Below are 12865 nucleotides of genomic sequence, written 5' to 3' on the forward strand. Positions count from 1 at the left end.
TTTTCTAATCAGAAATATGATCTAAATTTGATTATCATTTGATTATCAGTCAGATTAAACGTAGAACTAAAGTACTACTAAAACTAAATTCCAATAAATTAAGTGAACTTCACTGGAGCGCTGAAAAGACATACACGCTTTAAACCTTCGCCAGGCCGTTGGATTCTGTCGTTGGGCCAATGGGTGGTCCTTACACAATCGTAAAAAAAAACTATAGCAGTACTTCTTTTAATAAACACAAAACACTGGAGAACACATTGTGCAATTCAAGACAAAGAACTGAATAAACTGAGGCCCCGTTTACACGATGGGAAAAAGCAGATATTTCCCTGCGTTTTGGCCTGTCATTTACACGAAAACGCCGTTTTTATCCCAGAAAACGATTATTTCTAAAAACTCCGGCCAAAGTGGAGATTTCTGAAACCGCCGGTTATGTGTTGCCGTGTCAACTGGGAGAAACGGGGTTTTAGGTTCTCAAACGTCACATTATGCGCCAGAAAATGCTTACGTCATGTGAGCGCCCTATGTTTAGAGTTTGTTTGGCTACTATTTGATCATGGATGCTGTTAAAGTGGTACTCATTTTTACTTTTGTGCAAACGCTTTTGGCCTGTTTGCATTTGCTTCGCTGTCTGTCCGCACAAATGAATCTCGCGCCATGTCTGTTGTTTTGAAAGGAACAGGAAGTCGCTCGTGCTATTCGTTGTTGTCGATTTTGAGGATTCTGATTGGCTTGCATGGCTTTATCCTTCTCCCTACACTGCCGCCCATTGTATTTATGCGGGTTGATGTAAACGACAACTTTTTTTGAAAACGATGTTGTGTGCACAATGTTATTTTTGAAAACGAAGGGGGAGAAATATTCGTTTCTCTAAATACCCGGCTATGTGGCCTGAGTGCTATATATAAACAGGCAAACAAAGGGAGCTAAATGAAACACAGGTGAACTTAATTAGTGACTAACAGACTATCATGGTTAACTTGTAGCTCAACATGAGTTCCTATAAGAGCAGCCAAAAGGAACATTCTCTCAACCCCAGGTCAGGACTGCACACGGATTAAGCGTTGTAGTATTTTTGTGACTGTAATATTCAGGCTCCACACGGATTGAGGACGACTTTTCAGCTGTACGGTAGTGCACCTTTGCTGTTTTAGGCTTGTTTTGTTTTTTCTCCATTAACTGACTTGATTTAGTACAACTAAAAAAAGTTTAGTTTAAGCAAAAGTATAGATATTGTCTTTTATTTTACCTGTCCTTGTGAAAAATATCAGAATCAAAAAATCTTAACTTTATATTTAATATTGAATAACATGTAGGCTACAACAGATCAAATTAAGTGTACTTTAAAGCACAACAAAAAGATTTTTAAAACAATGTACTTTAAAGTAAAACTCTTAGTTTGGCTTTTTTTTTTTTTTTTTTTTTTAGTGTACATGTACTTAATGTCACTCCTGCCAGCAGAAGCCCTATCATGGCCACCATAGGGCACTTCTCCCTAGACCTTTTCCATTTCCATGAACCTTTGCCTGGACTCATATTAGTGTGATTACATTAACCTGTATGTCATTGGTTTGTATCATAGGAACTTTGGCTGGCAGGTGTGACGCTTATGAAAGTGTACGTGTGTACACTTAAGTGGCTTTTTATAATTCATCAGTGTTATCTGCAAGTTTTTATTTATTATTATTATTATTATTATTGTACTTTCAATATACTACAGATACACATCCAATACCAATGCAGCTTCCATTCTCAAAGCTCCCTGCAACAAAGCTTTGACCCTTTATCAAAAATATTACGTTCTTAAACCAAATGGCATGATTTCACTGAATCCACTTTTCATTGTAGGCTTTAAAGATCAACATGGAGAAAATCATCCTAATATTCCCTCTGATATTGCTGGTGCTGCATATAAAAGGAGGAGAGTTCCACAAACCTCCAGTTTGTTTGCCTGCCGAAGCTCCACAGCCGGAAGTCGTGGAGTTCGACAACACCATCTATGCCATTTGTGAAGTAACTCCCAGCCCCAATTTGCCACGTAACCAGCCAAAGATCTTTGGGCAAATCCTCTTCAAGCAGGTCTTCCCCGATGGAGATTTAGAAGTGAAAATCAACCTCCGTGGTTTGCCTGCCATCGATCGTCAAGAGCGTGCGATGCACATCCATCAGTATGGAGACCTCAGTCAAGGCAGCATCACTGTTGGTCCTCATTATAATCCAAACGGCGTTGACCACCCTCATCATCCTGGAGACCTGGGCAACTTTGCTTCCGAGAAAGGAGTTATAAGGCAGTTCCTGACGCTTCCAGACGCCAAGCTCTTTGGGCCTTATTCCATTCTGGGACGTGCGGTGGTGGTTCATGAGAAGGAGGATGATCTGGGAATGGGTTCAGATGAGGAGAGTAAACTCAGTGGGAATGCTGGAGAGAGAATTGCTCTCGGTGTGATTGGTATTACTACTCCAAGTCTGTGGCAGAAGACTGAAGTGCCCCCCAAGAAAACATGTGGAGGAAGGCACTGAGAGTCAAAGATGAGGGAGTCGGGTATGGTGGAAGGGCAGATTCAAATGGGATAATCATGATTTTCCTTGTGTATTCTTTGTATGTGTCCTACATTAAAGTATATTTCATAACCTGAACATTCCCATGTTTTTTTTCTTGGTCTTTTCAGAGGCTTTTTGGCCAAAGCTTCCAATAGTAAATGCACTCTTAAAAATAATTGTAGGGTGAATGCAGGCAAAGTGGGCCGTTTAGTTTGATTTCCTGTGCTCAATGGGTTAACACTTTCAGAGCATGACAATGGCCTTTAATTAAAGATACACTATTTCTTTAAATGATACAATGGTTTTGGTAGATGCAATATGACACTGGAGGGTGTGGCTAGATCTCAAGGGAGGACACCCTTATTGTTCAAGGTAGACATAACCTCTGACATAAGATTTTATTTTCGACATTATAAGGTTTCTCGCTAAATGTCAACAAATGGGTATATTATTCTGACAGTTTGTTAGTACAGTTAACAGGGAATCAAAATGCAAAAAAAGTCTTGGTTTTCTTGTAAGGTGTTTAAAGCTAGAATATGTAAGAGTTTTGTAATAAAATAACCAAAAATCACTTGCAAAGTGTGATATATTTCCTGCAGTTGTGTACTTCCAGTATCCCAAAAGTTCCCAAAGATTTTTAATTTCAGAGAAATTCCCATTTTAAATTAAAGCTGCAAGCAGCATTTATCGGTGTTCAAGCAGGCAACCATTTAACCACTGACATCATACATGGAAAAGACCATTTCCAGCCAATTTAACAAAGGAAATATATGGTTTTCAAAGCTTTTTAACAGTTATAGCGCCACCTATTGTCCGATCTCCATAAAATTGTGCATGCTTGTTTACAATGTTATTTCACATATGCTCACCAATTTCCGTTAAGTTCTGAGTTTTCGTTTAGGATTTATAGGCTTTCGAGTGAATTTTGCCACGCCCATTTTCTAAATGACCCTGTTGTAGCCGTCCAAATGTAAAAGTTCAAAAGTTTTAGCACTTTGTGCTTGAACCCCTAATAATGGCTAGTCCATGTTCACTTTCGTTCAAACATTATGGACCATGGCAAGCAGACTTTGGGACAAAAGGAGAACTAAAACGAGGATCAATATCGGCGTGGTGTTTTCAAGATGCCGCAAACTTTGACTTGACAGAGACGTCTTGCATGTACTTTATTAGACAGTTGAGCAAATGTTCAAAACCCGCATGGTGTTTTCTGTTCTGACACACAGGGATGTAGTGGAGGCTAAACGCACGTAAACGCCGTTTACGCACCTCCCAAAATTTGGAAATAGCGTTTGCCCACCTCCAAAGTGCGTTTATCCACCTCTACATTGCGTTTATCCACCTCTAAATTTCACGTTATTTGAGCGGACTTTGCTTTTCCAGTGCGTGATCGCCGATCGGCACATGATTCGAGCCGTTAAGGACTGAGCAGAACGCGCAGCGCGCAAACACGGAGCAGAGAGCGCAGCGCGCAGACACACACACACACACACACACACACACACGGAACAAAGAGAACGGCGCACACACGGAGCAGAAAACACTCGCTCGTGAAGTTACTAAGCTGCGCGAGAATGAAACTTGATTGCAGGCGCAGCAACAGGAAATCATTAAAACGATGCAAAAAAAGGTGATTTTTTTTTAATTCATTACAGGCAGCTGGTTTAATGTAGGGAGCATGTCAAAACCCAACTGTACAAGAGATTCAGAGGGAATCAAGCCTGCACCAGGTTAAAGACTTTTCCCTCTACAGGGAAACACTGATCCACATTTTTCTGATAGAACAAACAACTAATCAATTAATCGAAGAAATATTCAACAGATTAATCAACTATGAAAATAATCCCAAATCCCTAATCATTATGCACAAGTGCATTGCATTGAAAGCCCTGGATATAAGCCTCCCTCTCGATCTCTCTTAAATATTTTTGTTCTCTCTGTTTTGTCATTTAGTGAACTTTATAGATTTCAACCATATTATACCTTTTTGAGTCTCTTTAACAAGAACTTAGATTAATGCATGAATTGAATAGTGATTGTGTGACCTATGATGAGGGAGCAACCAGTGATACCCTTGGTAGTACCATCAAATGATAGCCTATAGCGATGTCATCAGGATACACAGTGGCGGTTCTACATTGAATTACACCCTGGGCGAGACCCCCTTCGAGCGCCCCCCCCCCCCCCCCCCCCTTAATTTTAATTGGGGGGGGGGGGTGTTCTTACCCCATTGGCAGATCATCATGTTTTGCTTGTTTTAAGCAAAAACTCAATTTTAAGTGTTTCACTCAATTTTAAGATATTAAGTCTTGTTTTCTGAAAAAAAAAAAAAAAAAAATATTTCCCCAGAAACCAAGACTTAATATCTTATGTCATTTTACCACTTTGTTAACGTTATGCATCTTTATTTAAGAAATGTTTGATATTTGGACTGGAAACAAGACAAAAATACTAATTAAGAAAAGCATTTTTTGCAGTGTAATAACTGAACTTGTCACAGTTTTGTTGCAAAGCACATTATGGTGAAATTAGATCTCGTGTTTGAGTTAAAACCGAATTATTGTTAAGCATAGCAAGAATCATAGCAAAAAGGATAACAAATAAGAGTTATACCCACCAATTAATATTGCCCCTTCATTCATGACATGGATACCGTAATCACACAGAGAAAACATAGTTGCATACCTTTATCTTTCACTCGTTTCTAAATTGGACACCTGATGGCTTTGACCTTTCTTGTCCATCTCTTATTTGGCACTCGACATCGACAATCAACCAACTGTCACTCACGAGTCACGACCAGAAGTCAAGACTAAACCAATTCACCTTGGTGGTGGTGACCAAGTAAATTGTTTTGTATTACCTATTTTTATTCAGACCATTCAGAAAGACAAAAATGTGCAGGAAATATAGAGGCCTGTATTTATAATATTATGAATGAAAATGTGCGTTATTTGGAAGAAAGTCGAGGTGTGACTGACTTTGATAACTATATGGATCCCCCCCCCTTGTCCGTTCCATTTGGGAGAGACCCAGAGGTGAACTGTCATCCGCGCCCGCGCCTCCGCGCCCCCTCCCCTTTCCCCTTCTCAAACAAACAGCTTATGTGCGCGGCATCTTCTCAGCAAGCAGGGGCGTCTGCAGCTGCAGGGGGCGCAAATTTGCCAATTCCCCACACAGTGAAATGATAGATAATAGAAAATCGCTTCGCGGCGCAGATTTTTTTTTTTTTATTATTTTATTTTTTTGTGCCGGCGGCGCCGCCCCCCCCAAAAATGCCGCCCCGGGCGATTGCCCGGTTCGCCCGTGCCTAAAACCGCTACTGAGGATACACATACACCGGTAGGGAGTGGCCCACCTTACCGGGTGACCACGTCGTGGTCCACCAGAATTGATAGTTTACCCACCTCTTTTTTTACCACTACACCACTGCTGACACACATTGTTAAAGCACACTTTTACACTGAATGTTTGCTGCTTCAATCCAGATGAGTACGTTGTTAGGCTATTGACTGTATGTAGGGTGACCACCCGTCCCGCATTGCGTTGTACCGCACAGCATTTTCACCCCTTGTCCCGCACGTCGCATATTGAGAAAATGTCCCGCATTTTCATCAGTCTGTCGGTTTTTAATGATCATATTAAGAAAACGTGCATGCTTTCTTTTGCCTTTTTAAGAAAGCATTTTCTTTATTATTTTTGCGGCATAGTTTTTCACCTATATTTAACAGCGCTTCCTCAGAAGTAGGCTACAAATACAACCGCCTTCTTTTAAATCCTATCCAATGGTTGAAAGTAAAGGAGTAAACACGGTCACTAGTAGGTTTTGACGGCTGTCAATCAAAATGTGGAGCGGTGATTCGTTCCATGTGTTCCCTGTCAGAAAACAAATGGATAATACGGTCAATTAAAATAAAAATTTAACAGAATTTATCAACTTGTTGCCAGCTGTGGTTGTTTTGATTCACATACTTTCTAAAAAATATGAAAGTTTTTGGTTTATAAGACATGTCAATGATCTAATTTCATGTTTAATATTTTATTAGTTCATTATTTATTTTGTTGGATTTTAATTGGACTTGGTCAGAACTGTTTCAAAAATAGTTATCTGCATGATGCTGCTGCCTTTGGGCTCAGTGATGTTGAATTTAAATGACATGTCAAATTAAGACATGTAATGTTACATTGTGATATAATGGTGTTTTCTGGAAGGGACTAAAGAACAAAGCATTTTTATCAGTTGAAAGGCAGAATACAAATGTTTTTTTTATTAAGTTAGATTAGCATTAAATAACAGTTTCAGGTTATGTTTTAGTGTTGGTAACATGTCCAACATTGTCCAACACAAACGTATAATCGTCCCACATTTGGTTTGTTTGATGGTGGTCACCCTACTGTATAGGGTAAATTTAGTATAGGGTGAACTTTTTGAATCTTGTTCCTGACAAATAACCCAAATTACAAAAAAAAACTAACACTAAAACGAATAAAAACTAAACTAAAACTAAGCATTTTCAAAAAATAAAAACTAAACTAGCAAACCCACTTTAAAAACTAATTAAAACTAAACTGAATTTGAAAACAAAAAGTCAAACCGAAATAAAAATAAAAACTAATGAAAAATGCAAAACTATAATAACCCTGACAGAGATGGATGTAGTGCTAACTGTGTTAAGAGTTTTGGAAAATTGTTAAAAGTATTGAAAAATCTGTCATAGCAATTGTAAGAACTGATTTTCCTGCTAAAACAAAACTCACCCTGCAATAACGCCATAAAATGCCCCCTGGACAGCAGATAGCAAAGACAGAGCACAGAACCTTGTCCTGCCCAAACTTATCTCCTTGTCCCTTTGTTTGACTTCAACTCATCCCCCCTCTCCCTCCTCTTCTCCCTCCTCAAGTCACTGAAAGTTAAATTAAGAATGTCTATATATCGCATATGGTGTATCTTGTGAATGTGTTGTTTTTTCCTTTTCATGTTTGGTATCATTTTAAGGGTCTCAGTGAGATTGGTAAAATGGTCTTAATTTCATTGCAGTCACTGGTTTAATGAGAAAGATTGAGAACTTAGGAGAATCCTGTTTCTCCTCTCTGGCTGATATCTCTTTACGATATCTCAAGAAACCAGGTGCTACCCCCCTGGGGTACATGGATTGGCCCAAACAACTCTAAACAACATTTGTATAACCCCTGTTGTTCTGGTCTGGTATTTAAGGTGAGGGGACAGAGCAATCATTGGGACTCTTTACCAGGATCATCCCCCATAGTGATGTTTCAGTGCTTTTCAGTTGGAAAGCCCTGACACATTACTGTGTCTTTGTCAGGAAAACATTACTTACTTTTAGAGTCATCTTTGAGTAAATGATGTCATGTATTTTCTGAATTGGCTTTTAATAATTTACTTCTGTAATTGGCATGATACATTTTTACCTGACAAATAAATGTTACATCTTGAATTATTCTGAAGTTTTAGAAATCATTCATTTTAGTAGATTAATGTGTAGTCTGGTGTTTCCGCAAATCTTTGTCCAGGATAGATCAAACTGAAGGCACTTTGAATGGACCATGGGGCACATCTTAGAAAGACCTTCTGATTTCTGACTATCTCCTGACTTAGCATGTTGTACGCTGCAAATATTATAAAAAATTACACCTATGGGTCTGTAGTAGCGGCTGCATAGGGTAAAATACTTGCACTGCACCCTCTGACTATTTCAGGACTGGCTAGTTTGTGATCGTGAGCACGCAGTCGCGACGTGACGTCTCAAAGCGACACTAGGTCCGTAATGAACGAATAATTGAAAGTATGGGATAATCAGAATAATCAAATATCAAAATTAATTCTTAATCAATATTTATGATTATTTTCTAATCAGAAATATGATCTAAATTTGATTATCATTTGATTATCAGTCAGATTAAACGTAGAGCTAAAGTACTACTAAAACTAAATTCCAATAAATTAAGTGAACTTCACTGGAGCGCTGAAAAGACATACACGCTTTAAACCTTCGCCAGGCCGTTGGATTCTGTCGTTGGGCCAATGGGTGGTCCTTACACAATCGTAAAAAAAAACTATAGCAGTACTTCTTTTAATAAACACAAAACACTGGAGAACACATTGTGCAATTCAAGACAAAGAACTGAATAAACTGAGGCCCCGTTTACACGATGGGAAAAAGCAGATATTTCCCTGCGTTTTGGCCTGTCATTTACACGAAAACGCCGTTTTTATCCCAGAAAACGATTATTTCTAAAAACTCCGGCCAAAGTGGAGATTTCTGAAACCGCCGGTTATGTGTTGCCGTGTCAACTGGGAGAAACGGGGTTTTAGGTTCTCAAACGTCACATTATGCGCCAGAAAATGCTTACGTCATGTGAGCGCCCTATGTTTAGAGTTTGTTTGGCTACTATTTGATCATGGATGCTGTTAAAGTGGTACTCATTTTTACTTTTGTGCAAACGCTTTTGGCCTGTTTGCATTTGCTTCGCTGTCTGTCCGCACAAACGAATCTCGCGCCATGTCTGTTGTTTTGAAAGTTACAGGAAGTCGCTCGTGCTATTCGTTGTTGTCGATTTTGAGGATTCTGATTGGCTTGCATGGCTTTATCCTTCTCCCTACACTGCCGCCCATTGTATTTATGCGGGTTGATGTAAACGACAACTTTTTTTGAAAACGATGTTGTGTGCACAATGTTATTTTTGAAAACGAAGGGGGAGAAATATTCGTTTCTCTAAATACCCGGCTATGTGGCCTGAGTGCTATATATAAACAGGCAAACAAAGGGAGCTAAATGAAACACAGGTGAACTTAATTAGTGACTAACAGACTATCATGGTTAACTTGTAGCTCAACATGAGTTCCTATAAGAGCAGCCAAAAGGAACATTCTCTCAACCCCAGGTCAGGACTGCACACGGATTAAGCGTTGTAGTATTTTTGTGACTGCAATATTCAGGCTCCACACGGATTGAGGACGACTTTTCAGCTGTACGGTAGTGCACCTTTGCTGTTTTAGGCTTGTTTTGTTTTTTCTCCATTCCATTTTCTCCATCAACTGACTTGATTTAGTACAACTAAAAAAAGTTTAGTTTAAGCAAAAGTATAGATATTGTCTTTTATTTTACTTGTCCTTGTGAAAAATATCAGAATCAGAAAATCTTAACTTTATATTTAATATTGAATAACATGTAGGCTACAACAGATCAAATTAAGTGTACTTTAAAGCACAACAAAAAGATTTTTAAAACATAATGTACTTTAAAGTAAAACTCTTAGTTTGGCATTACTTTTTTTTTTTTTTTTTTTTTAAGTGTACATGTACTTAATGTCACTCCTGCCAGCAGAAGCCCTATCATGGCCACCAGAGGGCACTTCTCCCTAGACCTTTTCCATTTCCATGAACCTTTGCCTGGACTCATTTTAGTGTGATTACATCCACCTGTATGTCATTGGTTTGTATCATAGGAACTTTGGCTGGCAGGTGTGACGCTTATGAAAGTCTACGTGTGTACACTTAAGTGGCTTTTTATAATTCATCAGTGTTATTATCTGCAAGTTGTTTTATTATTATTATTATTCTTATTATTGTACTTTCAAGATACTACAGGTACACATCCAATACCAATAAGCTAATTTTTTATTTTATTATTTTCACAAGGGTACATAGCAATTCAAGAGTTTTCTAGACCGCAACATGGTGTCGGCCCCCATCTGGTACACCTGGATTACACACGGCCCAGATGTGGGCCGGATCTGGTTGCTGTCTGGGTTCTTGTATGGTTTTTCCATTGCAAACTAATCTGGTTGTGCTATTTTTACCTAATGCAACTTCCATTCTCAAAGCTCCCTGCAACAAAGCTTTGACCCTTTATCAAAAATATTACGTTCTTAAACCAAATGGCATGATTTCACTGAATCCACTTTTCATTGTAGGCTTTAAAGATCAACATGGAGAAAATCATCCTAATATTCCCTCTGATATTGCTGGTGCTGCATATACAAGGAGGAGAGTTCCACAAACCTCCAGTTTGCTTGCCTGCCGAAGCTCCACAGCCGGAAGTCGTGGAGTTCGACAACACCATCTATGCCACTTGTGAAGTAACTCCCAGCCCCAATTTGCCACGTAACCAGCCAAAGATCTTTGGGCAAATCCTCTTCAAGCAGGTCTTCCCCAATGGAGATTTAGAAGTGAAAATCAACCTCCGTGGTTTGCCTGCCATCGATCGTCAAGAGCGTGCCATGCACATCCATCAGTATGGAGACCTCAGTCAAGGCAGCATCACTGTTGGTCCTCATTATAATCCAAATGGCGTTGACCACCCTCATCATCCTGGAGACCTGGGCAACTTTGCTTCCGAGAAAGGAGTTATAAGGCAGTTCCTGATGCTTCCAGACGCCAAGCTCTTTGGGCCTTATTCCATTCTGGGACGTGCGGTGGTGGTTCATGAGAAGGAGGATGATCTGGGAATGGGTTCAGATGAGGAGAGTAAACTCAGTGGGAATGCTGGACCGATAATTGCTCTCGGTGTGATTGGTATTACTACTCCAAGTCTGTGGCAGAAGACTGAAGTGCCCCCCAAGAAAACATGTGGAGGAAGGCACTGAGAGTCAAAGATGAGGGAGTCGGCTATGGTGGAAGGCCAGATTCAAATGGGATCATCATGATTTTCCTTGTGTATTCTTTGTATGTGTCCTACATTAAAGTATATTTCATAACCTGAACATTCCCATGTTTTTTTTTCTTGGTCTTTTCAGAGGCTTTTTGGCCAAAGCTTCCAATAGTAAATGCACTCTTAAAAATAAATGTAGGGTGAATGCAGGCAAAGTGGGCCGTTTAGTTTGATTTACTGTGCTCAATAGGTTAACACTTTCAGAGCATGACAATGGCCTTTAATTAAAGATACATTATTTCTTTAAATGATACAATGGTTTTGGTTGATGCAATATGACACTGGAGGGTGTGGCTAGATCTCAAGGGAGGACACCCTTATTGTTCAAGGTAGACATAACCTCTGACATAAGATTTTATTTTTGAAATTCTAAGGTTTCTCGCTAAATGTCAACAAATGGGTATATTATTCTGACAGTTTGTTAGTACAGTTAACAGGGAATCAAAATGCAAAAAAAGTCTTGGTTTTCTTGTAAGGTGTTTAAAGCTAGAATATGTAAGAGTTTTGTAATAAAATAACCAAAAATCACTTGCAAAGTGTGATATATTTCCTGCAGTTGTGTACTTCCAGTATCCCAAAAGTTCCCAAAGATTTTTAATTTCAGAGAAATTCCCATTTTAAATTAAAGCTGCAAGCAGCATTTATCGGTGTTCAAGCAGGCAACCATTTAACCACTGACATCATACATGGAAAAGACCATTTCCAGACAATTTAACAAAGGAAATATATGGTTTTCAAAGCTTTTTAACAGTTATAGCGCCACCTATGGTCCGATCTCCATAAAATTGTGCATGCTTGTTTACAATGTTATTTCACATATGCTCACCAATTTTCGTTAAGTTCTGAGTTTTCGTTTAGGATTTATAGGCTTTCGAGTGAATTTTGCCACGCCCATTTTATAAATGACCCTGTTGTAGCCGTCCAAATGTAAAAGTTTAAAAGTTTTAGCACTTTGTGCTTGAACCCCTAATAATGGCTCGTCCATGTTCACTTTCGTTCAAACATTATGGACCATGGCAAGCAGACTTTGGGACAAAAGGAGAACTAAAACGAGGATCAATATCGGCGTGGTGTTTTTTTGAGATGCCGTAAACTTCGACTTGACAGAGGCGTCTTGCATGTGTTTTATTAGACAGTTGAGCAAATGTACATAAAACTGTCATATAGCTCAACATGATGAAATGTTAGAATATGATCTGTATGTTATTCTAATGTTGATCTAGCTTACTGCTAGTCTCATACAGACAAACAAAAGCATAGAATAACATTATAACTTTCAACACACTCAAATGCAGTTTAGTGTGATAGTGTAGACCAAGTGAAACAGCGCTGCGTTGCCTTGATTATCTGGTTCAGGTGTGTTTATTTGGGGTTGGAGCTAAACTCTGCAGGACAGTGGCCCTCCAGGACTGAGTTTGGACACCCCTGGTGTAGACCAAGTGAAACAGCGCTGCGTTACCTCACAAGTTTAATTCACCAAATAAACTGACTTGTTAACCCTTTTCCACCAAGGCAGTGCTGGTGCTGGTTCAGAGCTAGAGCCTAGTTTCAAATGGGTTCTTTGTTTTTCGACACCCAAAGTACCAGCTCTGAACCAGGAAAAGGGGTTCTTAAGTAGCACCAAAACATTGCTGGTCTAGAAGTAAGAACCG

The 12865-nt window shown here is 39.2% G+C and overlaps 2 protein-coding genes across 4 annotated transcripts in view; both read left to right on the forward strand.

Moving 5' to 3' along the window:
• Positions 1–12865, forward strand: part of LOC311302747 (uncharacterized protein) — a 205567-nt gene that overhangs the window by 112966 nt on the left and 79736 nt on the right. The window lies entirely within an intron of this gene.
• Positions 1010–11169, forward strand: LOC311302888 (extracellular superoxide dismutase [Cu-Zn]-like). 3 transcript variants are annotated; one of them, XM_084429013.1, is made up of 2 exons: positions 1010–1131; positions 10477–11169. In XM_084429013.1, the coding sequence occupies exon 2, from the start codon at positions 10492–10494 to the stop codon at positions 11146–11148; it is 657 nt and encodes a 218-aa protein (XP_084285139.1). In that variant the 5' UTR covers positions 1010–1131; positions 10477–10491; the 3' UTR covers positions 11149–11169. The 3 variants fall into 3 exon arrangements, with proteins under 3 accessions (XP_084285139.1, XP_084285138.1, XP_084285137.1); XM_084429012.1 differs by having other exon boundaries at positions 1010–1126; XM_084429011.1 differs by lacking the exon at positions 1010–1131 and adding an exon at positions 9345–9531.

Source organism: Rutilus rutilus (assembly GCF_951802725.1).
Source record: "Rutilus rutilus genome assembly, chromosome: 1".
NCBI classification, from domain to species: Eukaryota; Metazoa; Chordata; class Actinopteri; order Cypriniformes; family Leuciscidae; genus Rutilus; species Rutilus rutilus.